Source organism: Xylocopa sonorina, chromosome 3 (assembly GCF_050948175.1).
Source record: "Xylocopa sonorina isolate GNS202 chromosome 3, iyXylSono1_principal, whole genome shotgun sequence".
Lineage (NCBI taxonomy): Eukaryota > Metazoa > Arthropoda > Insecta > Hymenoptera > Apidae > Xylocopa > Xylocopa sonorina.
The window spans coordinates 9384567-9407383 of NC_135195.1; the positions used below are offsets into that span (position 1 = coordinate 9384567).

Sequence of the window (22817 nt, forward strand, 5' to 3'; positions counted from 1 at the left end):
CTCGGTAATGCGCCTGGAGCAATAATAATACACCTTCTCTGGCTGACCTTAACGAGCAACTTACCCGCTTAATTCCCCTCGTTCTCCAGAAAATTACACGAGGGATTTCGTAAATAACCGTTTCCTTCTAAATCCCTGCTAACTCCGCACTCTTTCCCCCCGGTTTAATCAGACGAATCTTCAGGATGTTCCAATTTTTTTGCCGCAGTACAATCCAGCTAGAAATTTCTTATATAACGTAGATACATCTTCTTTATATCGCAGTTGAAAATAATTCTCAACACTTTTGACGCCCCATTGCCTCGCGCAGCGTGATTCTATGGTAGATACTCTTCTCGTATACACAGCGACACGAGCCGCTTAGTAGCTAAGGGGTTAAACCCGCGCTATCAAGAATAATCCATAAATCTCTCTGGTTCGTAGCGAGGAAAAAGCCGGATCTATGCGACCGCGGTCGAATAAAACCCACGGTGCACGACCTCGTCGGGCATCAGCCATTCAGCGGGCCCGCCTCGTGGCTTCTTCCCGCGTGTCTCCTTCTCAGCCGACCGTGACTGCACACGCAGGTGTGCGTACACACGGGCACGGTTCACTTTCGCCCGTAGATCTTCATTATTGCCAGGGCCGCGTCACGGGTGTGTATGCGTCTTCATTAGCGGCGGATGCAACGCGTGCTGAGTCGACGCGTCGCGGCGACTCCTACGGAGCCGCGAGGGTCGCAGAGTCGCCGCGGGAACGCCTTTGAATCTACGGGCCCGCGGCTACGGGGGATGCGCGCGTCATATTGTTCTTGCGATCGAACGATCCTCGCTGGTCGACGAACATTGACGCGCTCCGTTGGATCCCGTGGGTGGCGGATGGGACGCGCTCTCTTCGTCGAATCGCAGGAGGATTCATTACGAGCACGAGGTCTCTCGGTACTCAAGTTTGGATCGTCGAGCCGAGTTTGGGATAGCCAGTTTTTCTTTGGACGTTCATTGTTGCTGCACGATGCATCGATGCGCCTGTAAAATGACGTGGATTTATGTGACGATCGAAGATAGATGGAACGAGTAATTGAAAGAAAAAAGTTGATTAAGAGACCGCGAATGCTTCCGTAGAATTCGTTCTTCGCGATTTACGGGAACCGCGCGAAATGCCTCAGCCGTTAAGGACGCGAAACGTTGTACCGTACGTGAATGAACAGTCGAACGGAGGAACGTGTTAACCCGAGTGTACACGAACGATCGGTACGACGCGGTAGCTACCTGGTTCGTGTGTAGAGTAGCAATTAGAACGACGGCTGTGCACAGGTAGCCGGGTGAAAAGAAGGATGAAAAGAGGCGGTGGAAAACGGAAAACAGAAGCGTCCGCGTACGACGGAGTTTATTGTCTTTCGCCGTTGCGTTGCGGTTATCACGGGGACGCGATAATTTATAGGCCACACTTGGCGGTCGCGTTCGATGCAAATGACTTCATATAAAATGCAGGCTGCCCGACCGCGTGGACGTGGCACTTCCGGCGATTCACGCACCGCGAAGATTAATCGCGCGGCGACCCCGTCCGTACACGGACAAAGTCGCGTCTCGGACGATCGATCTTCCTCCTCCGAGAGCCGATCGGTTTTTCTCGATCTCCCACCTGAACGATCCAACGCCGCTCACCGCGTCGCATCGGAATTTACAGCGCTGCGCGAACCTCTGGGACCACCTGCCGGAGGCGCGAGCGTTTTTTGTTACTTTAAACTTACATCTGCAGAATCGTCGATGATTCAGACTCCACTGGTTTCCCTGATAATTATAGCTCGCATAGTAGACGAGCGATCGATAACTTTTGCAGAACCCTGTACACCCTCCAGCGAGCCGTCCGCTGGTGAATATCTCCTCGCATTTATCAGTCCGCTTCCTCTATGAAGTCGTCGGTGTCGTCCGTCCCCCTAAAAATCAGTCGCGATCAGTTCGGTTCGTTTGTCAGCGGGGACGATGAATCGCGAGAAAAATGTGCCCGGCGGCGTCGATCGGATCGCGGGGCGTGGCAGACGTGGCGCGCACAGAGGGTGCAGACGGGGGTGCGCGTCGTTCGAATCCGCGGTCATTCGTTATTACCCGCGGCCCGGACATGGGATCATATTACATCGTTTTGTCATTCGCGATTAATCATCGACGCAACAAGAATTTATCGTATCGCGGCGCGCGATCGGGTAGGCGGGCCCTCGCGCGTTTTCCGCGCAGCAACAGGTACAACACGGTTTCTCGCCGGACGCGTAACTCGCGTCGAGTGACTCGTAAACGTACTCTCTCTCCTAATGAATCGGTGGCGGTTTGTACACCGGGTGCGTAATTGGAATGATTCAGCCGGAACGGTCGAACCTATTCATTATCGGACGGTGTATCTCGGTGTATAACTGGTCGAGCCGGAGATGCCATACATTTCCCGACGCGGGTACGCAGCGTTATTCTTCGGCTTAATGCAACCGCGTCGCCACTCTCTTTTTCTATCTCTCTCTCTTCCTCTCTCTCCGTCACTTTGAGCGCGGTGATCGATGCCGGATAATATATCCTTGGCTAAGTTTAATGAGAGAAGACAAGATACCGCGGCTGGATTCGATCGTCCCTCCAACAGTGACCGTCTGTCGCGTAGTCTTAATTAACGCGCGATCGCTCCGACATATTTTGTGAAAGCCCGATCGAACGTTTTGTCAACATGTGCGGCTCGGCAGAAAGTAATTAAGCGCTCTGGCTGCTAGTTGCCGTTTCTACCACGCATTGCACGTAACGAGGATTACACGCGCGGCTCTGTTTTTTCCATGTCGTTCGAATCTCGACGGAACGAGACGCAACGATCGCTACGCGTCGGAAGATCTCTTTCGAAAAGAATATTTTCCGTTCTAAAGAAACGCGGCTTACGGGCACGGACGATGGTAATACATTGGTAGTTTGAGTTTAACGAGAGCACGCTCGGATCGACGATCTCCTTCGGTCGAATCTTTATTAACTCCTGAATCGAATCGATACGCCGTTGCGCCGAGTACTCCACCGCAATGAAAAAAGGTAAAGAAAAAGGTAAAAAGGAACGGCAGGGTGGGAAGAGAGATCTTTACGGCGAATGTTCCGGTTAATTCTCTCTGGGTGAATATCGCGCTCACTCCGCGATGGTTTGCCCTCTTTTTGCCCGAGAATTACCTTCTTTTTCCACTCGGTGCCGTCCGCAGCCGGTTTAAAGGCTTTCGTGTTCATGCACCGCGAGCAAGTGGCCGGGATATTTTATATTCCGGGAGTATATAAACGCTGGTTTCGTATTTCCGCCGCCCGCCGACTTTTCCACGTGGAAAAGCCACCGTAACTACCCCAACTCGCTCCGGTTACTTTTCCGTACCTCTTCTTTTTCTACTCTCTCTCTCTCTCTCTCTCTTTCTATTTCTTCTTTCCATTTCACATTGTCCACGGAATCGACTCGATTCCTGTTCACGGATTTGTTTTCGATGCGACACGAACGAAGGGCGAGCGTGTGCGCGGCACGGATGGCGTTGGCGCGGCGAGGATGCTCGTACGACGTCGTTACGCGTCGGTACTGCCTCTGGCCACGGGGCATTACGCTTTTACGACTCTTTCATGTAATTGTCGAGCTCGTGAACTTTTACGAGCGGGAACCGCGCCGAAGAGATCGACTCCGGGCGCATCGTCCGGCGCAGTTTCAGCCAACCACCCCGTGCCATTCGCTCCGATAGAACTTTCGACGTGTTTCCGCTCGCACCCTTATTGCCGCCGTCGAACTTCGCGACGTCCTTTTTGTTTTCCGGTGGAAGATCATCGGTTCTCATCGCCTGGGGGACGTATAAATTGATTCTGGTTCCAATTCAAGCTCCTTGGTTCTTTTCCAAACGATGACCCGCGAGTTCTCTACCATTTAGCGCGCGTTTAGATCCTCCGTAAATGCACTCGCAGTTCGAAGCCAGACGTTTCTGGAATTCCGATTCGAAAATGGGACATCCCCCGCCCTCGTCTCGTCGTACTCAAACTTACCTCTTCCGCCACATTTCCTCCGCCAATTATCCGCTACGTTAATCACTGGCTCGAGATTCTCTCGCGCATCCGAATACCCGTCTCAACGAACGACTTCCACTCCGGAAATCTGCGCGGTGAATCTTTACGTCCTCGGGTATATGATCGTTTTCACCGAGAGACGAGCGCGCACACCGGCACAGTCTTGGCGTTTCCACGTCCGGCTTCACGACTGGCTGAAAGTGTATCGTTAAATTCCGACAGTCTGCGATTTTACGCGTTCTGGGGGCGTCGGTATTGCCGCGAATTTCGTGGCCAGGATACGACGGAACGGTTAATAGAATCGTGTCGGCGCGAACAACCACGGAGCTCGGGTCGTTAACACCGCTAACGCCGTGTCCAGCGTTATACTGGCACGAATTTATGCAATCGTTGTAACACGCGAGCGTACACCTTCCGGCCTCAAATTGGCCCGTCTCTCTGTGCACCTCTCTCTCTCTTTCTCTCTCTGTTTCTCCCTTTCCCGCGCACGAGTTTCGGACTCTTCGTGGCGCAGCACAGCCGTGCCCTGAAAGCTCGTGTCGGGGTCGTTAGCGAGCACAGTTGCGCACGCGAATCTCTATAGTTACGCTCGCTATCGCGAATGCACGAAAACACAGAAGCGTCGATTTAATTGTACGATCGTGGTTTACGCTCGCGTGGCTCCGAGGGTGTTCTAAGTCCTCCTTATATTTCCTATTGCTCGTAATCAGATCGGGGGTATTTAGGCAAATCCGTTTCACTTTCCGAGCGTTGCAGTCTCTATTTTATTTCTGCTTATCGAGTTTAAACAGTCGTTGGAATCCTGTAATTCCACGTCTTGTTTGCATCGATGCGTCTCTTGCGCGGATTAATATCCTTGATGTCTGAATCCGCGAGCCGCTCGATATTTATTGCTTCCGCCGATGACTTTCAATATCCAGTTGAGAAAAATCGAGTTATTACTCTCGTTTCGAATTTATGCAGATAAATTACACGTTTATGGATTTTATTAAATTCATTTTTGCTTATTGATTTCCGCGTCGAGGAAAATAAGAGAAGAATTATATCGTGATTTATCAGAGGTTAAGAGGAACGCTTTGACGATGCCGACGAGCATATGTGCTTCTGATCTGGGGTTTCGAGTGTTTTTCTTGATTCAATCGAACGGAGAGAAAGACAGGTAGAGTGAGAGAGAGAGAGAGAGAGGGGAGATCGATCATGAAGCAGGAGCAAATCGAGGGCAAAATTTGCAAGTCGTACACAAGAAGACCGTGAGTGGGACACAGTGGGCCCCTTTATGTAAGGATGTGTTCACAACAGGGGCCGTCCTATCGAGGGGTGGGGAAGATATAAAGGGGGATAAGAGCTCGTGAAAGGGACGAGACAGCGTGGAGAAGCGAGGGTCCATTAGTCTCGCGTATCTCGTCACGGTGCAGATACCGATCGCGATCGATATCGGTCGTTTATTCGAGAATGAAAGCGCCGACTCGTTTCCAGGACCAAAAGGGATTACGCGATTCGAGGGGCTCGACCCGTAGTTTCCACGGTTCGTTTCACAATTCTCTCTCTCTCTCTCTCTCTCTCCTTTTTTTTATTCTTCTTCTCAAATAAGATACGTCCCGTGCGAACGAGGCACGAATTCGTTTTTCGCGCGAATCGAATAATACCATCTGTCGTCCCTTTCTTCCTTTACCTCCCCTCGTGCCATCCCTCTCGATCGACCTACGCGCGAGATTTAGCCGCTCGGTTTTCGGTTGTCGACGCGGGGCGCGGAAATGTTGCTCGAGATCGTCGCAGATTGAATTTCCGGGCTTAACTCGATAATGTGGACACGATGATGCGGCATAAAACTCCCGGATAGCGGCGTAAAGCTGGTTCAATTTGAAAATGCAAACGAACGAGCCAAGCGATGGGGGAGGAGGGTGGGACGCGAGGGGCCTGGGGTGCATGCACCGCGTCCGGCCGAGTTTAATGGCCGAACGACGTTTATTGCCGCGGCGTTTTATCATCTCGCCCCGAATCGCGTTCCCACCCCGTTCGAGCTCCTCTAGCGACACCCCCGTTTCCGTATTAAACGCGAGCAGACCGCGAGTTACACTACCAGCCTTCAGATAATTAAGATCCCTGACCCTTTCGCCCTGAGAGCCACCCCAGAAGACGAGTCCATTAATTAAAGGCTAATTGCTTCGTCGTCCTACGCGACCGCAGAGACCAACCGGCGAAGGACTTTCTTCTTCCTTTTCGTGCCTCTTCTCGGCCACCAGTTTTCGTCCTCGTGATTTCTGCTCGTCGACGATTTTATGGACCACTGTGTCGCGTAAGAATGCTTCGGAATGTCTCGGTTCTAGAATTGGCAGAGTCGATTGGTTCGATTCAAATCGGGTCATTGTTGAGTTAATAATGCGAATTATGTAAATACGAGTTCTGACTGTTCGATGGTATCATCCGATCTCTTGGCGAGTTCTTTATATAACCTCGGTAGAATTACGTAAAGAGGATTTATAAAAATTCTAATTTCTTTCCCGTGGTACGCTCTATCGAACTCGCTTTACCAGCACTGGCATAAAGATCGCTGCAGCGACAAGAAAGGGTTAAACGGTTAATCGAGAGACGAGAGATTTAATGTTACGCCATTATTACCGTTTCGAAATCGAAAGCGGGCAGAGATATTTTGTCCACTTAATCACTCGAATTCCAGCGACAATACCGCGTCATACGAGTTTCTCCGGCGCGAAAACCTGTCGCAACGCCGTTTTTCGTCAGAACGGAAACGAACCATTAAATCTGAAATCTGTTGACTCTTACGCGACGTTCCGCACCGCCGAGCGGCATTATAACTCAATAACACCGACGGGTTCTTGCCTAAGCCTCGCGCGTACCGCGACCGAAAAGATTCCTCCGCGAAAAACCACCTCGATGCGCATTAAAAGCCGACTTTACGATCTTCCAGAAGTAAAAACCGTTTCCACGCCGGCTGTTATTTTTAGTCCCAACAGGCACGACGCAACTGCGTCCCGTACACTCGTTCAAATTATCGATCATTTTTTTTCCCTCTCTCTCTCTCTCTCTCTCTTATTCCCCGTGCGGTTGTCGAGATCGTCGTAAGCCATGTATCTCTTTCAAACTGTTACCTTGTTCCAGTATGTCGCCGTCGATCTTTTTCTCCACGGCCACATTGTGAATGGCGGGACGAAATGTTTTTCCTTCTTTTTCTTCTTTTTTTCTTTCTTCTACGTCCTCCGTGCACGTCTTGGTGACGTTCTTCCGCTGAGCGCGAGCCGCGTTGGGGCCATCGCGATGACTCAGGACTGCGAGTCGCAGGATGAGTCATAATCGAGGGGATGGATTGCCGACGTTGGCATTAAATCCAGTGACAATGGCGAACGGACGATGCTACGCGGTGCACGGCAGGGAATTTTCGTTTCGCTAACGAACCTCGTTGCGAGGGGGTGGTTCTCGCGATACGAGGGAAACAGGTTTCGAAGATTCCAAGGTACGAGGCTCTCGAGTGTTTGGTCAAACTGTCGGAGCGCACTTTGATCACCGCGGGAAAAGAGAACGTACAAATCCCCGAGTGGTGGTTTTCTGGCTTGTAACCATTGAGAGATGCATATCGAGGGAAAACGTTCTCGTACCAGGCTCGCTTGCACGTTTTTCACGAGCCTCGCTCCAACTTTTTCGGCTCTCAAATATACAAAACGGGATGTTTATAGATCGTCTTCGAAAAGGAACGAAAAACAGCGCTTCGCCTTTCGTACGATTCAAAGGATCGGCGGAATTTTTCAGCGAATTCGAAAAAATAAAACCCGCCCATTTGCGTTTAGCTGGTATTCCCGTTCGGCCGAAAGATTAAATGAAAAATCCCCGAACTCCGTTTCAAGCGATTCAGTGGGAATATTCAACGTTCCGGTAATCCCGATTTTCTATTCCTTATTTTCTACGGGCGAATAAATATTCGGGTAAAAGTGCGTTACTGTTGAACGAGGAATACCGAATTATATAATATGTACACAATGGGGGATGAAAACTTGTTCGTTCGATGAAAATATGAAAAATTTTCTCTTTAAATTCATTTCTATCTGTGGAGATCTATCTTTCGAATGAAAAAAAAAAAGAGGAAAAGATGGGTAAACGAAGAAAAATATCGCGCGGCGCTTTTCTCGAATCGCTGGTAATATTGTAAAGGAGGTTGAGAACCGGCGTCCGGTAGGTGAATTAGTTAAAGCATGCCCGGGTCGGGGATCTTGTACACACGATGTAGAAACGATGTTACGAGGAACCGGTCTTGGCAGCCTCTGGTGTACACGCACGGGAACACGCGTGTACCCTTTTACGCGCGTACACAGAGAAACTGGTCCGTAGCCCGGGTGGATCGCTCGGAGGGTAGGTAGAAACGATTCCTCCCGGTCGTTTTTCTCATTTTCTCCGTCGCGTTTATCCTCCTCCTTGGCCGGGGAATCTCGCATTACGGCTCAATTTGGCCCGCTTTTCGTAATCTCGTTCGATCGATGTAATCTCGGCTCTCGGCAGCCGTGTACCGGCCCTTAAAGACCCTCTCCGAAGGGTTCTTTTAGACGTTATTACGAATTCGAGCAGCATCTCGGTTTAGGTAACTCGATAATTCGATTAGCCCTTGGGAATCCTTCTGCTCGGCTTAACCGGCTACATCCGAGCCTTTATCTTCCTCCCGTCTGCCTTTTTATTCCTCTCGCCTACGTCCTTACTTTCGATATTTCAACCGCGTTAAACCATCGCCCTTTTAGGCGATCAAATTTTCCACCGTCCGGAGCAGGGATTGCGACGCTTCGATACCCGCAGTCTACCCTCTACGAGCAGAATTCTCTGTTCGATCACGATCGATCGTGGCGTTACGTTTCAATCGGAAAATTCAGTAACGATCGTTACAAATAGCTGAGAATGGCGATGATAATCGAAGTGATAGCTAAACGAATGAACACGTGACGCGTACGAACGTACGAATGTGTTCGATCCGTATCGCAACGCGCACGACAACTTCTCGACCAGCTTAATATTTATTTAATAGACGGTGTTTAATACTAATCGCGTTCCATTAGCCGGCGCGAGATGATCGATCGCCGCGATCGCCGCGGTTACACCTACCTCCGGCGATCGAATGCAATTGAATCACGCGTTGCATAATAAATTGCAGCTGAGCACGCTCGATCTTCAGTCGCCTCGAAACTTCTTTCCCCGGTTCGGGCCGCCGGCGAAATTATTTAGCGTCTGCCTCCTGGCGCAAATTCGTTTTATCTCGATCGCCCTTGATCGTTATATCCGCGCGCCAAGATCGATACGCTGCGAGGCAGACGCAATTAATCCTTTGGTCAACGTGCGCTGCAAAAAGGACGCGTCAAAAGCATTTCGAGAACAAATTGATACTTGTGGGAAATTTAATTACTTCCAAGCTGACGTTTAATTGGCGATCGTAAGTGGTTATTTCTAGTGAATAACGCGAAATCGGCACGCACTTGTTCGACGCGCGAAATATTTTACTCACCGTCCACTGTCGTCTGTTATTGATTGCAGTTTCGAAACTATCTATGCCTTTCATAAATATGCGATTGCTTAGGAATTAAGAATATGCGCTGTCATTCGTGATTATTCAAACGATCTAAAATATCAATAGACGTCTCCTTAAGGTAATGTGTGCTCAACGTATTGACGTTAATAACAGTCTTATTTTCGACTTTATCAACGGTGTTTTCGTACTTCTCGATAGACACTATCGAAAAGTGGGCAACGCGCGGTTAAAGTGGTCGTTCGGATGGAAAACGGAAACGCAGCGAATAGAATCGGGACTCGAAAGCGCGAGTCTCGAGGAGCTTATCGTAGACGAGAGTGGGAGTTTTCTGTTTCGATTCGAGGGAATCACCGTTTCCGAATCGCGTTTCCATCGACGCATGTTGATCACGTCCTCGCGTGGTAACGTGCGGCGCGAGACACGGGGGAGGGCTTGGTACACGGGGCCGCGTTGCACAAGCACCGCGTTAACGCTTGTACCAGCACGCTTCCCTCGCGATATTGCTTCGCGAGCGCCTCGCCACTTTATATCTCTCCCAGTACGTCTAATATATCGTGGCTTCTCCTTTTTATTCTTACAGTATTACGAGATGTCCTACGGGCTGAACGTGGAAATGCATAAACAGGTAAGCCTTCGCCCGTTCATTTGAATTTCAAATGAACATCATCGAGCCGCGCCGATAGGAGCCGTGAATTGTATGGATATGAGTCGTTCCCCTACGGCTCGCGCCTCTTCTATACCGTGTCTACCATCCGCGTATGCGTGTTCTACACGCGCGCGCGCAACGGTAGCATACGCCAGACACCGGTATAGTAATTACTTCGTTGACTTAACGCGCGATAGCTCGACCGTGCCCCGTTCAAATTTATGTTTTCATTCATGACGCGTGAGACGCGCTACCGTCCCCCCCCCCCCCCCCCTCACGCCTCTCTCGCCTCTCCTTTTCTTCCCTTTTCACACCCTTTTTCATTCCCAGACGGTTGGCAGAGGGCCGCCGTAGAGCGCGCCGTTTCAGATTTGTATCGCGATACGCGAGGCGCAGGAAATTCAACGGGACAAATTTCAACGTTTAATTATACCGATGTCAAGCGGAGGGAAAAAGAGCAATGAAGCTCGGTTTCCTTCTCCCACGAGTTTCGGTCGATCGATCGGTTAGAGATAAGGGGGAGATGAAGAGGGATAGAGAGCGAGTAATTTGTAAGAGGACGGCGAAGGGAGAGCAATATCTATGCGGCGACTTACTAATCACCCTGCCCAGCGGTTTCGCGCGTGACCCTTAATCCGAAATTAAAGGGAAGGCCAGGGCCAGGATTAGGGAGACGATTCCCCGGGGATCCTCCTGGCCATTGAATAAATATGTAAACAAGGTAATAACATGCAAATTGCACCGGAGGGAGGCCTACCAACGACTTCTTCCGGCGACTTTCGAATGGAGAAAAATCGCAGGCCCGCCAGCAGCAGCCCTTTATTACGAATTATTGACCGTATTCCTGTGCGCCTCGGGGCGCACACCCGGGGTGCTTATTCGGTTTCGTGATCCCGTGTCGCCGGGCAACAAACTGTGCCAGAGTAAACGGATTCTTTAAATCGATTCGAGGGGCCCATTCATTTCCCGGTGGCTGGGGCAAAAAACAGACAGAAATCCTGCCACCTCTAGTGCGAGATCGTCTTTTGTTTAACTTCGTTGAGTTTCACCTCGTTTCACGATATCGCGAGTTAAACGTTGCTTTCGAAGCTCGTTGCATTCGAAGTCCGACTCGTTGTAACGAGTGTGGGAACAATGGCTTTTAACATTTGTATCGGAGTTAAAAGGTTAATTGTAGACTCTGTTTATGTGGTTCAATGGAGGTGATCAAGTTTTGAATACAAAAGCGTAATTAAATATTAACGGATGGCAAAATGTCGATCGACGGGTGTATAACTGCTTAAACCGAATTTGCATTCATGATTTCTCGGCTCGACGAACCCCGGTTCGTTAACGAAGGAAGTATTTAGGTCGCTCGCGAGTTCTTTATCAATACCGTGATGGTCGTCGTGCAGGATGTCGAAAACTAACGTTCAAACACGCGTTCGACGAACATTTGATGTCCCCGCGCATTGTTTGCACGGGAAAACGTCACAGCGATACCTTAACAGGATTTGTCGCAAGAGCCGAAAGGAAAAAATGGCGCAAGGTTACCGCCGATGTATCTCTCTGTACACAGTGGTTTCCTGGTCCCTCTTAATGGTCCCTGAGCGATCCTGTTTGCCGAGTAAACGGGCAGAAATAGAATCGGAAGTGGTTCGTTTAATATCGGAAATTAACTCGGGACCAAGGAAAAAGATGGACTATATTTTGCGGGAAGAAACCACTCTGCTTAGAGACGAATCCGAGAAGAAAGGAAAATTAAAGTTTCATTGTAACGTACGACTTTTTCCATATGTTTTATAAATTCGGGGAATTAAGAGGATTAACGTATTTAAAAGTAAAATTTTCCTGTTACGTAGAGTCGAAGCTTACATCGCAGATGTTTCATTTCCGCGAGCTGGCTCCTTTCCGCGAAACCCGGTCCAAATACGACGGGAAGTCCCTTTTTCTCGCGCCCCTTTCGAGGTGCTTCCCGTCGAAAACACATTCCCTCGATATTAATAAAGACAAGGACCGTCGCGGGATTTGCATCACAAAGATCTCCCGGTCGTGTTTTTCTTGCGCCCCAGCCAGTCATCCATATTCATCGCGGCGATCGGCCGATTTGAATTTCCCCCGTTTTCTCGTCGCTCGATCGTGACCGCCATTGTAAATATCCCGATTTTTCTCTCCTCCGAAGAGAGCCACTCTTTCGTCGTTTATGCCTCTTCTTGCGCGTATCCCGGTTCCGTCCGCCTTGCTCCTTTCTCTGCCCCTCTTTATCGGTACCGGGGGCGAAAGAGGGAGAGAGAAATCGCGTCGTCCGCCGGTATAATTTGTTAGCGGTCGAGAGGACCAAAAGCGGTGCACGCTCGACGAGAGAAACGTCGTATTTCATTTCGCGCTCGCTTTTACGGCATTCCGGGCATTAATGTCGTCAATTACCGTACACGTCTTCGTCCGTTTTTACCGGCGATTCATTTACGAGGGCCGATCATGAAAATTTATCGAGTCGCTCGAAACCGAACGGCCGGGGGACCGATTTCTCCGGTTGAGCATCGCGCGCCCGACAACTGCTCACCTCCGTCGATCTTTTAATTGGAAACTCTTTTTATCGTCGGGATATAGAGCGATCGTACAAGGAGAAACAACTAATTCGATTAAAGGTGTTTATGCCGACTGGTTTTTTTTTTTTTTATTAAAACAGATCTCTCCAACCTCGTGGACCATTTTCATTTTATAAATTGGTGCGTCTAAGCAACTATCGAGAAACGTGTATCTAATATTTTTGTACGTACGTGTCGGTTCGATCAAAATCCAAGCGAATCAATTGCGTTTCGTGGTGGAAAATTCACCGCTGTATATCCAGAGCGCGGGTTCGAAGAATACAGGTTTCCCGGGTTATGCCAAGGAAAACAGCATAGGAAACGCTCCATCGCCACGGAACGTATCTCTCTACGCGCCCATTCCGGAATCTCGATCGCGAATTCTCACCGGAGGATAAATAACCTTTCTCCTTCCTTCTTTTCGGCTGTCCCACCGTCGTCCTTCACCTTTTCCACGACTCCTGCAGCCTCACCTCTCCGCCTGGCTCTCTCTCCCGTAAGCCAGCTTCCGCGTCGACGTGCCAGGAATAATGCTCGCGTTTATTGAATATTTAGCAGCCGGGGCCCTCCGCCCCCTCCGTTATTTCCTCCGCTTCCGGCGGTGTTCTCCGCCGCCACCCGCCGCGCCGTTCCGGCCGGATGCACCCCTCAAATCGTAAATCGGGGCTTCGTGTCGGGCGAAGCCCTCGCGGTGGTTGCAAGACGGGGAGGTAAGGTACGAAATGGCGGAGGAACGGGTCGAGGAAGACGCGTTCGGCGGAGGGAGAACAGGGGCGACGAAAGCTGTAGGGGACTGTTTAAAAGTTGGCTGGCAAGTCAGACTGATAACTGAATCGCTATTGTTACACTGTTGTTACGAAGGTCGCCAATTGCCGTGTTAACTGGTTCACATTCGATAGGCTATTTAGAAATGTTAACGATACATAGAACTGTGTTCAATTTTTCATGTATCCGTAATCAAACGCTCGTTTAAATTATTCATTTCTGCAACGATTGACCCGAGTTCGCACAATGCTGGGAGCGCTAAGTATAGAAGAAAACGGAATATTCAGTCGGGGTTAAAGAGTTAGACCTAACGTGTATTAGAAATGAAGGTGACGAACAATGGGGATAGAGGGGACAAAGGGAGCAGAGAAATAGCGCGAAAGCGAAAAAGGGGGTGATTCGGATTGAAATGGAAGCAAAGGAGTCGAAAGTTTGGCAACGAGGAACACGCTGGCCCCCCCAGGGGAAGACGTCGGGGCCGGGGGCTGGTTTTTTCTTTTCTGTCGGTCGACGCGAGTTACACGTTCAATAAATCCGACGGAGATTTACGCGGGGGCTCTGTCGCGTGCTTTATTTCGGACGGGCGAAGTGGAACAAGGCCGTGAGGGATTCTTCTCTTTGGTCCCGGCCCGCGTTCGTCTTCCTGACGGTCCGCCGTGATAAATAACAAGAATTATTAGCCCCCATCGAGCGATTCAATTTCCATAGAATACGACACTCGATCCGTCCAGAAGAGCCGTGAAACTGTACTGCCAACGTGTTCCGTCAAAATCATTCGAAGTTCGAAAGGTCGTTAATTTAATTGACGATCGATCGAAGAAATTTCGAAGAACGTGCGTCGACTTTAAAGGGAAAGAGTGTGGAGCGCGAAACAGCGCGTATGGAATGCGAAATAATTGAAAAGATCGAAAAAGGTGAAAAATTGCCAGACGCGACGTTTTAGCTGAAAACGGTAGCACACACTTCTGGCAGGCAGCGTGTAACTGGCGTGGAACCAAGCGTTCCTCGCACACGTCCCTCGAGTTCCGTATAACCAGCTTCCGGCGAACGGTTGGTGCTCATTGCAAAAATGTCCACGTTGGACGGTGTCAAAAGCTGTTTACACGATCGTATTTCCGTGGCACAATTTCGTGCCCGATCGCGTTTATAAAAGCGAGCTCCGACCACCCTCGCGCGAGCTATGTTCGGCCGTGGCGATTAATCGTTCGCGTTTATGACGAGCCAGCATTGTCGCGGGCATACGGAAATGAAAAAACGACGACGGGGGAGGAAAAAAGAAGGGAGCGGAACGAAAACAGAAAAAAAAGCGAGGAAAACGCGAATGGGAGGAAAATTGGCAGCGGAAACGAGACAACGGGCTGCGTAGCTGGTGGAAGGGGTGGCGGTAGGGGTGAGATGAGTAACAGCTCCGACGACGCGAAAGGGTAAAATATATCTGGGACAGGAAACGCGCGGACGTTTCGAATCGAATTTATCGGGCGTGTATTAACGCGGTCGGCTGCTCGGTCAGTCTGGTAAGTGTCTGCGAATGGCGGTGTAAACGCGCTCGATTTCGCTTGGATGTAATTAACGTCGGGTAATTCCCGACAATTACCGTCATCATCATCATCCATCAGACCGCAGTCGACCTGTTACGTTTTCCTGTTATATACCTGCACGATAATTGTCGTCTCGAATCACTGGTTTCGCGTCGATGCTGCTCGAACCGTACACGGGAGATAGTGTACACGCTCGCTCGTTCAAACGGAATTCACGCCGGTGGATGATCGAAGGGGCTTCCGCGTAGATACTCGCTTCTCTGCTACCGCTCTTATACCATTTATAATAGCATTTGTAACAGAAGACTAACGCAGAATTGAAGAATAAAATTAAGACCCGCGCGTTTCATCTCGCAACCGTTGACACGTGTTCGTTTAATCGTCAGCGTGTAGTAACGCGCGCTGACGAAGCGCAACGAACAATGTTCGATGGCGGTTGTCGAGATAACAACTACCGAACAATTACCGCAGCCTTTTTTTTTACCAGCGTTTATTACGACCGTTACGACCAGTCGTCTCTATTGAATTTTCATTCGATCATATTCCACCCTCTGGCTGGGCGCTGCTTTTTTTTTCAACCCCTTTATCCAGTCCCGGTGCTGTTGGTCGTCTGTTGTTTTCGGCGTATTATCGCCGCTAAACGATCGGCGCGTTTTTATTCGCGGCAAGCGACGCGTATTGTAAATGTTTTCGGGCATTACTCTCGATTTTGCTAAAGCTATTACCGGCGATTCCGCAGCTGCAATACGTGTCGAGCAGTCGGAAAATTCACGCATGAAAAGTACCGCCGGCCACCGAGAGTGATTCGATTTCGTTGTTTTGCGTTCGACTCGTTGCGTCCTTCCTCGCGCGCCGTCCCGCATCCCCTCGCCAATCCACCCGCCCCTTCAACCCCCATCCGCCCCGTGGCTCGCGCCATGTTCAACCCCGTATAGTCTGCTCATTATTCATTTATCGGTTTAACGAGTACATCCGCGAAAAAGCGTTGCAAAATACCCGGGCTGGTCGATAGCACGCTTCCCACACCCCCTCGAATCCTGCCATCATCCCTGCCTCACACCGACTCTTTCCCTCTCTCGTATTTTCTCTACTAATTTCCTTCCTGCGCGGATTTCACGCGTTACACTGCTGTTCCGACGATCGCGATTTTTCGCAGTTTAATGCGCCTCCCACCCATCGTGATTTTATTCCATGGAATTGGTCGCTGGAATTTCGCTCGGTTATTTAAATCGAAACTCTTCGCGGAGAGGGTTGTTGCGCGTCGATCGGGGTACAGCACTGCGCGAGGGTCTTGAACCCGCTCTACCGACAAATATTTCGTTACTTCGTTAATGAATTTAAGCACAGCTAACGTTATTCGCGTACAATAATTTCCTGTTGGTACGATTTCAGAGGAAAATACCCTGGTACGTGTCCTGCAATGGCATGTTTAAACGCTATCGCAAAACCAGTAACACAGTTGTCCGCGATTTTTGCACGACACGCTATACGAAGCAGATTTAGAGGGAGGATACGCGATCCTTTTATCTATCCGATCGGTTCGGAGCAAGATTACTCAGGCTACCGAACGGTCCTCCCTTGTTCATAAATCTAGGATTCATCGTTCCTCCGGCATCCTTTGTCCCCGGGTGCTCCCGAAAAGGAGTAAAAAAGAGAGGAGCGCGGGGTGGAGGCGACGGGGTAGGGAAGAAAGAATTGTGGTCGTGGAATCTCGTCAGGTGCTTCATGAATAACCTCTCAAAACCGTCGACCGGCGCGATTCCTCTGTCCCGCTCTGTCCCTCTGTAGCTCCGTAAGGGTAACCTAATACACGGTCGCACGGTTCCCGTCTCTATTCGCGCTCTTTCTCTACCCGCGCACGTCCGCTCGCGCGTGTATACGTTGGCCATCGCTTTTTCCACGTTTTATTGTGTCTGCAGCGCCACCGGTTTGCCCGGCCGGCGGAGGCGGACGAGCAGATGGAGATCGAGAGAGAACGGTAGAGGAACAGAGGGAATGAAAAAGAGGGTACATGGTTTGGGGTTGCGGCGACGGCGGCAGTGGCAGTGGGGGTAGAGAGAGGCGAGAGAGAAAGAAAGAGGGGGGATAGGGGTGGAAGAACGAATGGTACGCCGGGGAAAACGTGGTGCACGTCGCCGGTGCCGACGGGATAGGGTGAATCGGTGATGAGAGGGTAACGGAGGGACGGAGACGGGTACAGCGCGGTGGGTAACAGGGAAAGGGAAACTGTGGTCGGAGAAAAAACGAAGAGCAAAATTCGCTATCGGAAAAATCGAGCTCTTCGTGCCACCGCACCGACCTTTCCACGCACACATGTTGCCCTCCGTTGTACTCTCTCGTACCCTCGCTGCTCTCCCATGTCGCCTCTTCCTCGTGCTCTTCCCGTGTTTCACTTGCTCTCGGGTATCCGTCAAGGTTCCGTCCTGTTCTTCTTCCCTCGCTCTCCGGACGAACCTCGCCCAACGTTCGCGGGATCGTGTACAACTTCGATCCCATGTATCTTCCGTCTCCGTTCTCCAGGGCGCACGGGTCCGTGTAGCGAACGCGGACACCACGCGCGGGAGGGGTGTGCGTGTGCGCTGTGTGGCTTGGCACTGCCGCGAAGAACGAGTCGCAATATGTGCACGATAAAATATACACAGAAATGTCTACCCTTCTACATCCCCTGGCCCGATCACTCTCTCGCTCTGATTCGTGCTCTGGCTAGTAGAACCGGAGAGCATTACGTGGCGCGGGGTGTACAGCTATAGGGTGCCTCTGGCGCGCCTCTTTCGCCCGTACGCTGCCTCTTTCAGCGCAGCGACCTGCAGTACCAATGGGGTATTCCGTGTACCCGATACACGTCCTCCATGGTCGCGATCTCTCAACGCGATAAGTCCTTTCAACCGGCACCGGCTTCGATCCCGTTCCTCTCTTTTCACCCCATGCCTCCTCTCATACGTGCACCCTTTACTCTCCCCCCCGTGGACCCTGCTGCCTCGCTGCTTTTGGTCCTCTTTTTGCCGGCCGGATAGGAAGGATGTTACTCGGAGACGACGCGACCGAGAAGGAAGGTTTTATCCGGAGCAACTCGGGTTTGCTTGGCTGGAAATACCGCACGAATTGAGTCTCGACTTTCTACCTCCGCCTCACCTTCTCTTTCCGTCTCTACCTCTGGCTTTTTCCTTCGTTTGTCCGTTCTTCGGCAGATGGCTGAGCTCTGTCGTGCTCCTCTTCTCTTACCACCGTGCTCGCCTTGAATAGCATGCCATTACCAATTCTGTTTCCGTGCCGAGCGAGAGGAGAATTCCCGTTTCCACCGGGTCCTTCCGCGCCACGACACTTATCCCGGATGTATTGCGGATTTTCGGTAGTTATTCTCGAGTCTTATCGGATCTCCGTAATCAGATGAAGAGGGATCGCTTGGAGAACGATGGGACAGCTGGATGTTGCCACAAGGGTTGCTGTCGGTTATCTCTCGATTTCGGTAAGCGTCGAAAGAGCAACCAAAGTGACGTGTCTTCCCAATGCTCTCCATGCATATTCCACCAACTCTGGTCGAACGCGTACACGCGACCGCGAACGTCCTATAATTAAGAGCAACGAGTTGGCACTTTTCCACGAGGGTAACGCACTCGAGAGCCGCGAGGCAAGAGCAAGACGGAAAAGGGGGAATCGAGGAGGGAAGATAGAAAAAGAGAAAGAGAATTACGCGGATGACTTAACGCTATAACAGAGCCCGGCTGTTACGCGGTCGGATAACCCTCTCGAGGTCATTAACACACCAGTATCCGCGATCACTGTGTAGACAGCGGTAACTCGACGTGGCCATGAATTTTTATCGGCCGCTGTTTCGTTTTTACACCCTCCCCCGTTGAAGACGCGCGGCGCAGAGAACAGGGACCCGCTTAATTCTCCTCGGCAACGGCGAACGGCCACTTAAATTTCGCGCACTAAAACCCACCCCAGCGAGAAACAGTCGTTAACCGGGAGCAGTCTGAAGGCGTTCCACGGGACTCTCTGCACGCGGGGATTTAAGTGCCCCGCGAACACCACCGTGGCTACGCGAAGAGCCACCTTCGTCGTCTCTGCGTTGTCGGTGCGGCCGCGGGTAGCTTTTACCAGTCGCGTCACATTTACGAGCGGTACCACCCCCTTCCGGCTCGACCTGCTGCTTCCTCGTGGCACCGCTAACGCACCAGCCATGTTGGCCAGCCATGGGGTCGAGTTCAGTGCGTTTGTTTGAATCCACTTGCGTACGCACTTAACCTCATCGCTACCAGTTAACCCTGCATAACTTTTTATCCTCCGATCTCTTTTATTCTTCTTTCCAGTGACTCCTCTTTTACGTCTGCTTCGTCTCTCGCGTACTTCCGGCGCAGAAGTTGAAAAGGATGCGACCACACTCGTGGAAACTATAAAACTGATAAAAACATTCTATTTCCGACCGGTTTCCATAAATTGTCCCTGCAAGTATATCGTGTCTCGATCCCTTCGTGCTTCCCCTGACACAGGAGGCACGATATCATCGGTAAATCTACTCTCGATAATTATAACATACCATTTCTACGATTACCCTATCTATCTTCGAGAAACATTGATTTCCTTGCCACCGAGTTGCAATTATTAATTAACCAAAGGGTAATTTGGTTGTCACAGTGCTCCGGCGTTTGTGTGCCAGCGCAGTGTTGTATTTTAGTTGCAGTTACCCTCGCTGCGCGAATTGATGGTAGTCGTTCGAGCAAATAAACTGTTGCGCAACTGAAAATTGCGAATCGACGCCACGACAATCTGCGACGGTCAAACAAGCGAGTAATCTATTACACTAGCAGAAATTACGATTCAGTGCCCAACTCGAGTGTGCGCGCGGTTTTATACATGTAAAAACGGGGAGGTGAATTTCCTCGGGGAAGAATTTTTCCGGGGCGAAAAGTCGCGGCCGTATCGATCGCTCTCTTACCAAGCGCGGCAATTTGTAGCCGCGTCGTCGGCCGTTCGTTTTTACGAGCTCGTCGCATATTCTAAATCATGAGCGATAAGCCGTACGCCTAAGCCGGCCGGGTATTTACATTTAATTAATCCTCGGGGAGCACGGCCGCGCGCGCTCTCGAGACACCCTGCGGGCGTATTTATGTACTCGTGCTCCTCGACTCCTAGTCCCCGGGACCCTCTTCCGGCGGGTTTATGCGCGACGTTTCGCGCTTTTATCGATGCCAGGGTGTTAGCATTATGCCGGCTATCAAGCGAAGGGTCGAAACGAAACACCCTTCGACCCTCTCGCGCCCTGGGAGTCGTTAAGAGGTCACCCTCCTCGCGTTCTCCACGCCCCGGCTTCCTTTTCACCCCCTTCCCACTTTTTACGGCGAATTACTGTTTCTCTTTCATTTCTTTCAGACACGTACACACCGTGTACTTTTTTTTCTACGCGCCCCTGATTTCAGGGGGCATCCATGGTTAATGTACAGCGTACATTTTTGTCCCAGCGAGTTAAATAATTATACTCTGCGTTTAGTCACGAATTTAAATTACAATGCGATCGAGTGAAATTTTTAGCTGGCTGATGGGCGAGTATCAAAGTTACCCGCTATCCATAGACACTTACGAGGCGCCCAGATATCGGTACCGCGTCACTCAAAGGATTTAAACCGCGGACGCGATCAATTTTTTCCTTTTACTCTCCATCGACTCGGCTGGTGCAGCGCGATTGAATAGGGGGTGGAGGGACGGGGATCGTTTGAATCGAACGGGGGTCGATGGGTCGATTTTACGAGTGGAAATGAATTTCATCGGCACGGCGCGGAACGAATTCATAGATCCGTGGTGTTCCGCTTTTAAAGTCGCCGGCTACCGTCGAGGGAAACAACCCCGCGGTGCACGGTTTAATCCGCGGTCTCGGATTACCCGTCGGAGAACAGTGGAGAACCGGGGCGTTATTTAAACGCGGACGGCGTTAACGAACTCGAAGGCGAAAAATGGTGGAAACACGACGGGTGGAAACAGGTCCGTGGGGGTGAGGCCTTTGAGGGACGCCTTTGGAAAGCGGAGCGTGGAAATTTCTGCTCTCTTACCAACCGACGGATCCTCGAAATCTTGTTGCCAATCTGAAAAGCTTCGCTTTCTGAAATTACGCGGCGCATTAAAGACGAGCGCCTGGTTGAAATTAATAATTACCCCCGTGTTATACCGGCCTTAATCGCACGGATTTGCGTGGTCGAAAGGGAAAGATCGACGAGTCTTTTTTTCGCTCGCTGTTCCTCCTTTTTCCCGTTTGCCATCTTTCTTTCCTCGCTCTGCGAGACGAACGACATTGCGGAAACACCGAGAATTCCATGAAAATTTCGGAAAAAGTATTTTGAATAGAAACGTGAGGCTTTTCTCGATCAATATCAAGCAGAATCAGTCCCCTGTTGATCTTCCGTCGCATAATCAGCGGCGAGTTAATTGTACTCGCTATCAGCCGGGCACGAAGGTCTTGTTTTCCTCAGTGTTCATCCCGGAATTACGAGGGTGCGCTGACAACGATAATTCCTCGGTGTTTCGGTGGATGGGCGTATTGCGTAAAGCCTCGTCCACAATGCGAATTCCCGTCGTGTCTGCGACGACCGTCGTCTACGTCGGTTGTAAATGCGCCCCTAAGGCTACCCTCTCGAGCATCATCCCTGAGAGGACCATCAACGGCTCTAGATACGGGCAAAGGGGGACGATACGAGGGTGAGAGTGAGAACGAGAAATGAAGGGGCGGATCGGAGAACAGCGAGAGAAATGAAGAACATATATAGTTCGCGGAATAGCAAGGAAATGGAAATATCTAGGAAAGAGAGAAACGAAAGGGGAGAAGATCATGGTGGATCGTCGAAGAAAGAGAAAGGAAGAAAGTACAGATTAAAAAATCAGGTGGATGCGGTAAATAAGTTAGCGCGCTAAATTTCAGCGAGCGGAACCATAGCTGAATCGCGAAAGTGTTAACGAGAACGCCACCCTCTTTCTCGCTCTTCTCCCGCGGTACCGTGGCACTAATTTGCTCGCGCCGCGCCACATCGGATATCATTCCGTCGCGTTTTCACCACCTCCGCGTTAATTACCGCGGTGGTATTTATACCGGGCAAGATAGAAACGAGTCGCGCGCGTCGGCTTTGCCTCGTTCCGTTGCACCCCCGGAACAATGCCTCGCGCCGGGGTAATGGCCGGCGGTTACGTCGGGGGCCGTTCTCTTTTTCGTTTCGCGCGGGATGTTTGGGAAAAATGTTCCCGGTTTCTGTGCCGGCGCACAATCGCGGGCCCGATAATGCCGCGATTGTCTCGCTCGCGCTTTGTGCGCGCCCGTCGGTTCCCGAGTTTTGTTTTTGCGACAAGTATTCCGTTTTTTCCGACGGTTTGCCCCCTTTTTTTTTTGTTTTCGGTTTTCGCGAAAATACACGCGGGTAACGAGTAATTGCTACTGTGCCACCGTAATTGGTTGCTTTTTTCAAATTGCAAACAGAGTTTGCGTCCATCGAACACATCTCTGCGCGCGTACGGTGTTACAGAGTCGAGCAAAAACTGTTATACGAGCACAGCTAACTCTTACTTCTGCCGCACCGCGAAATAAGAATAAATCGATAATTAATTTAGTGGCGTACTATTAATGCTCCGATACCGTGTTTGCAGCGGCGGAAAGTTAAATTTATTACGGACCCAATTTCCTGCGCTTTATACTCCGAATCCAATCTCTTAATTTAATCATCCATTAGTTGGTGTAATTAAACTGTCCAGCAATTTTCAACCGACCCGTTAACGATT

General features: G+C 50.6%; 1 protein-coding gene across 5 annotated transcripts in view; it reads left to right on the top strand.

Moving 5' to 3' along the window:
• The window catches only part of LOC143422389 (protein groucho), a 113366-nt gene that overhangs the window by 37922 nt on the left and 52627 nt on the right, over positions 1 to 22817 (top strand). For all 5 annotated transcript variants that reach the window (XM_076892978.1, XM_076892979.1, XM_076892981.1 and 2 more), the window contains one exon: positions 10124 to 10168. In XM_076892978.1, the coding sequence (XP_076749093.1) occupies positions 10124 to 10168 (45 nt within the window). The remainder of the gene's footprint in view (positions 1 to 10123; positions 10169 to 22817) is intronic.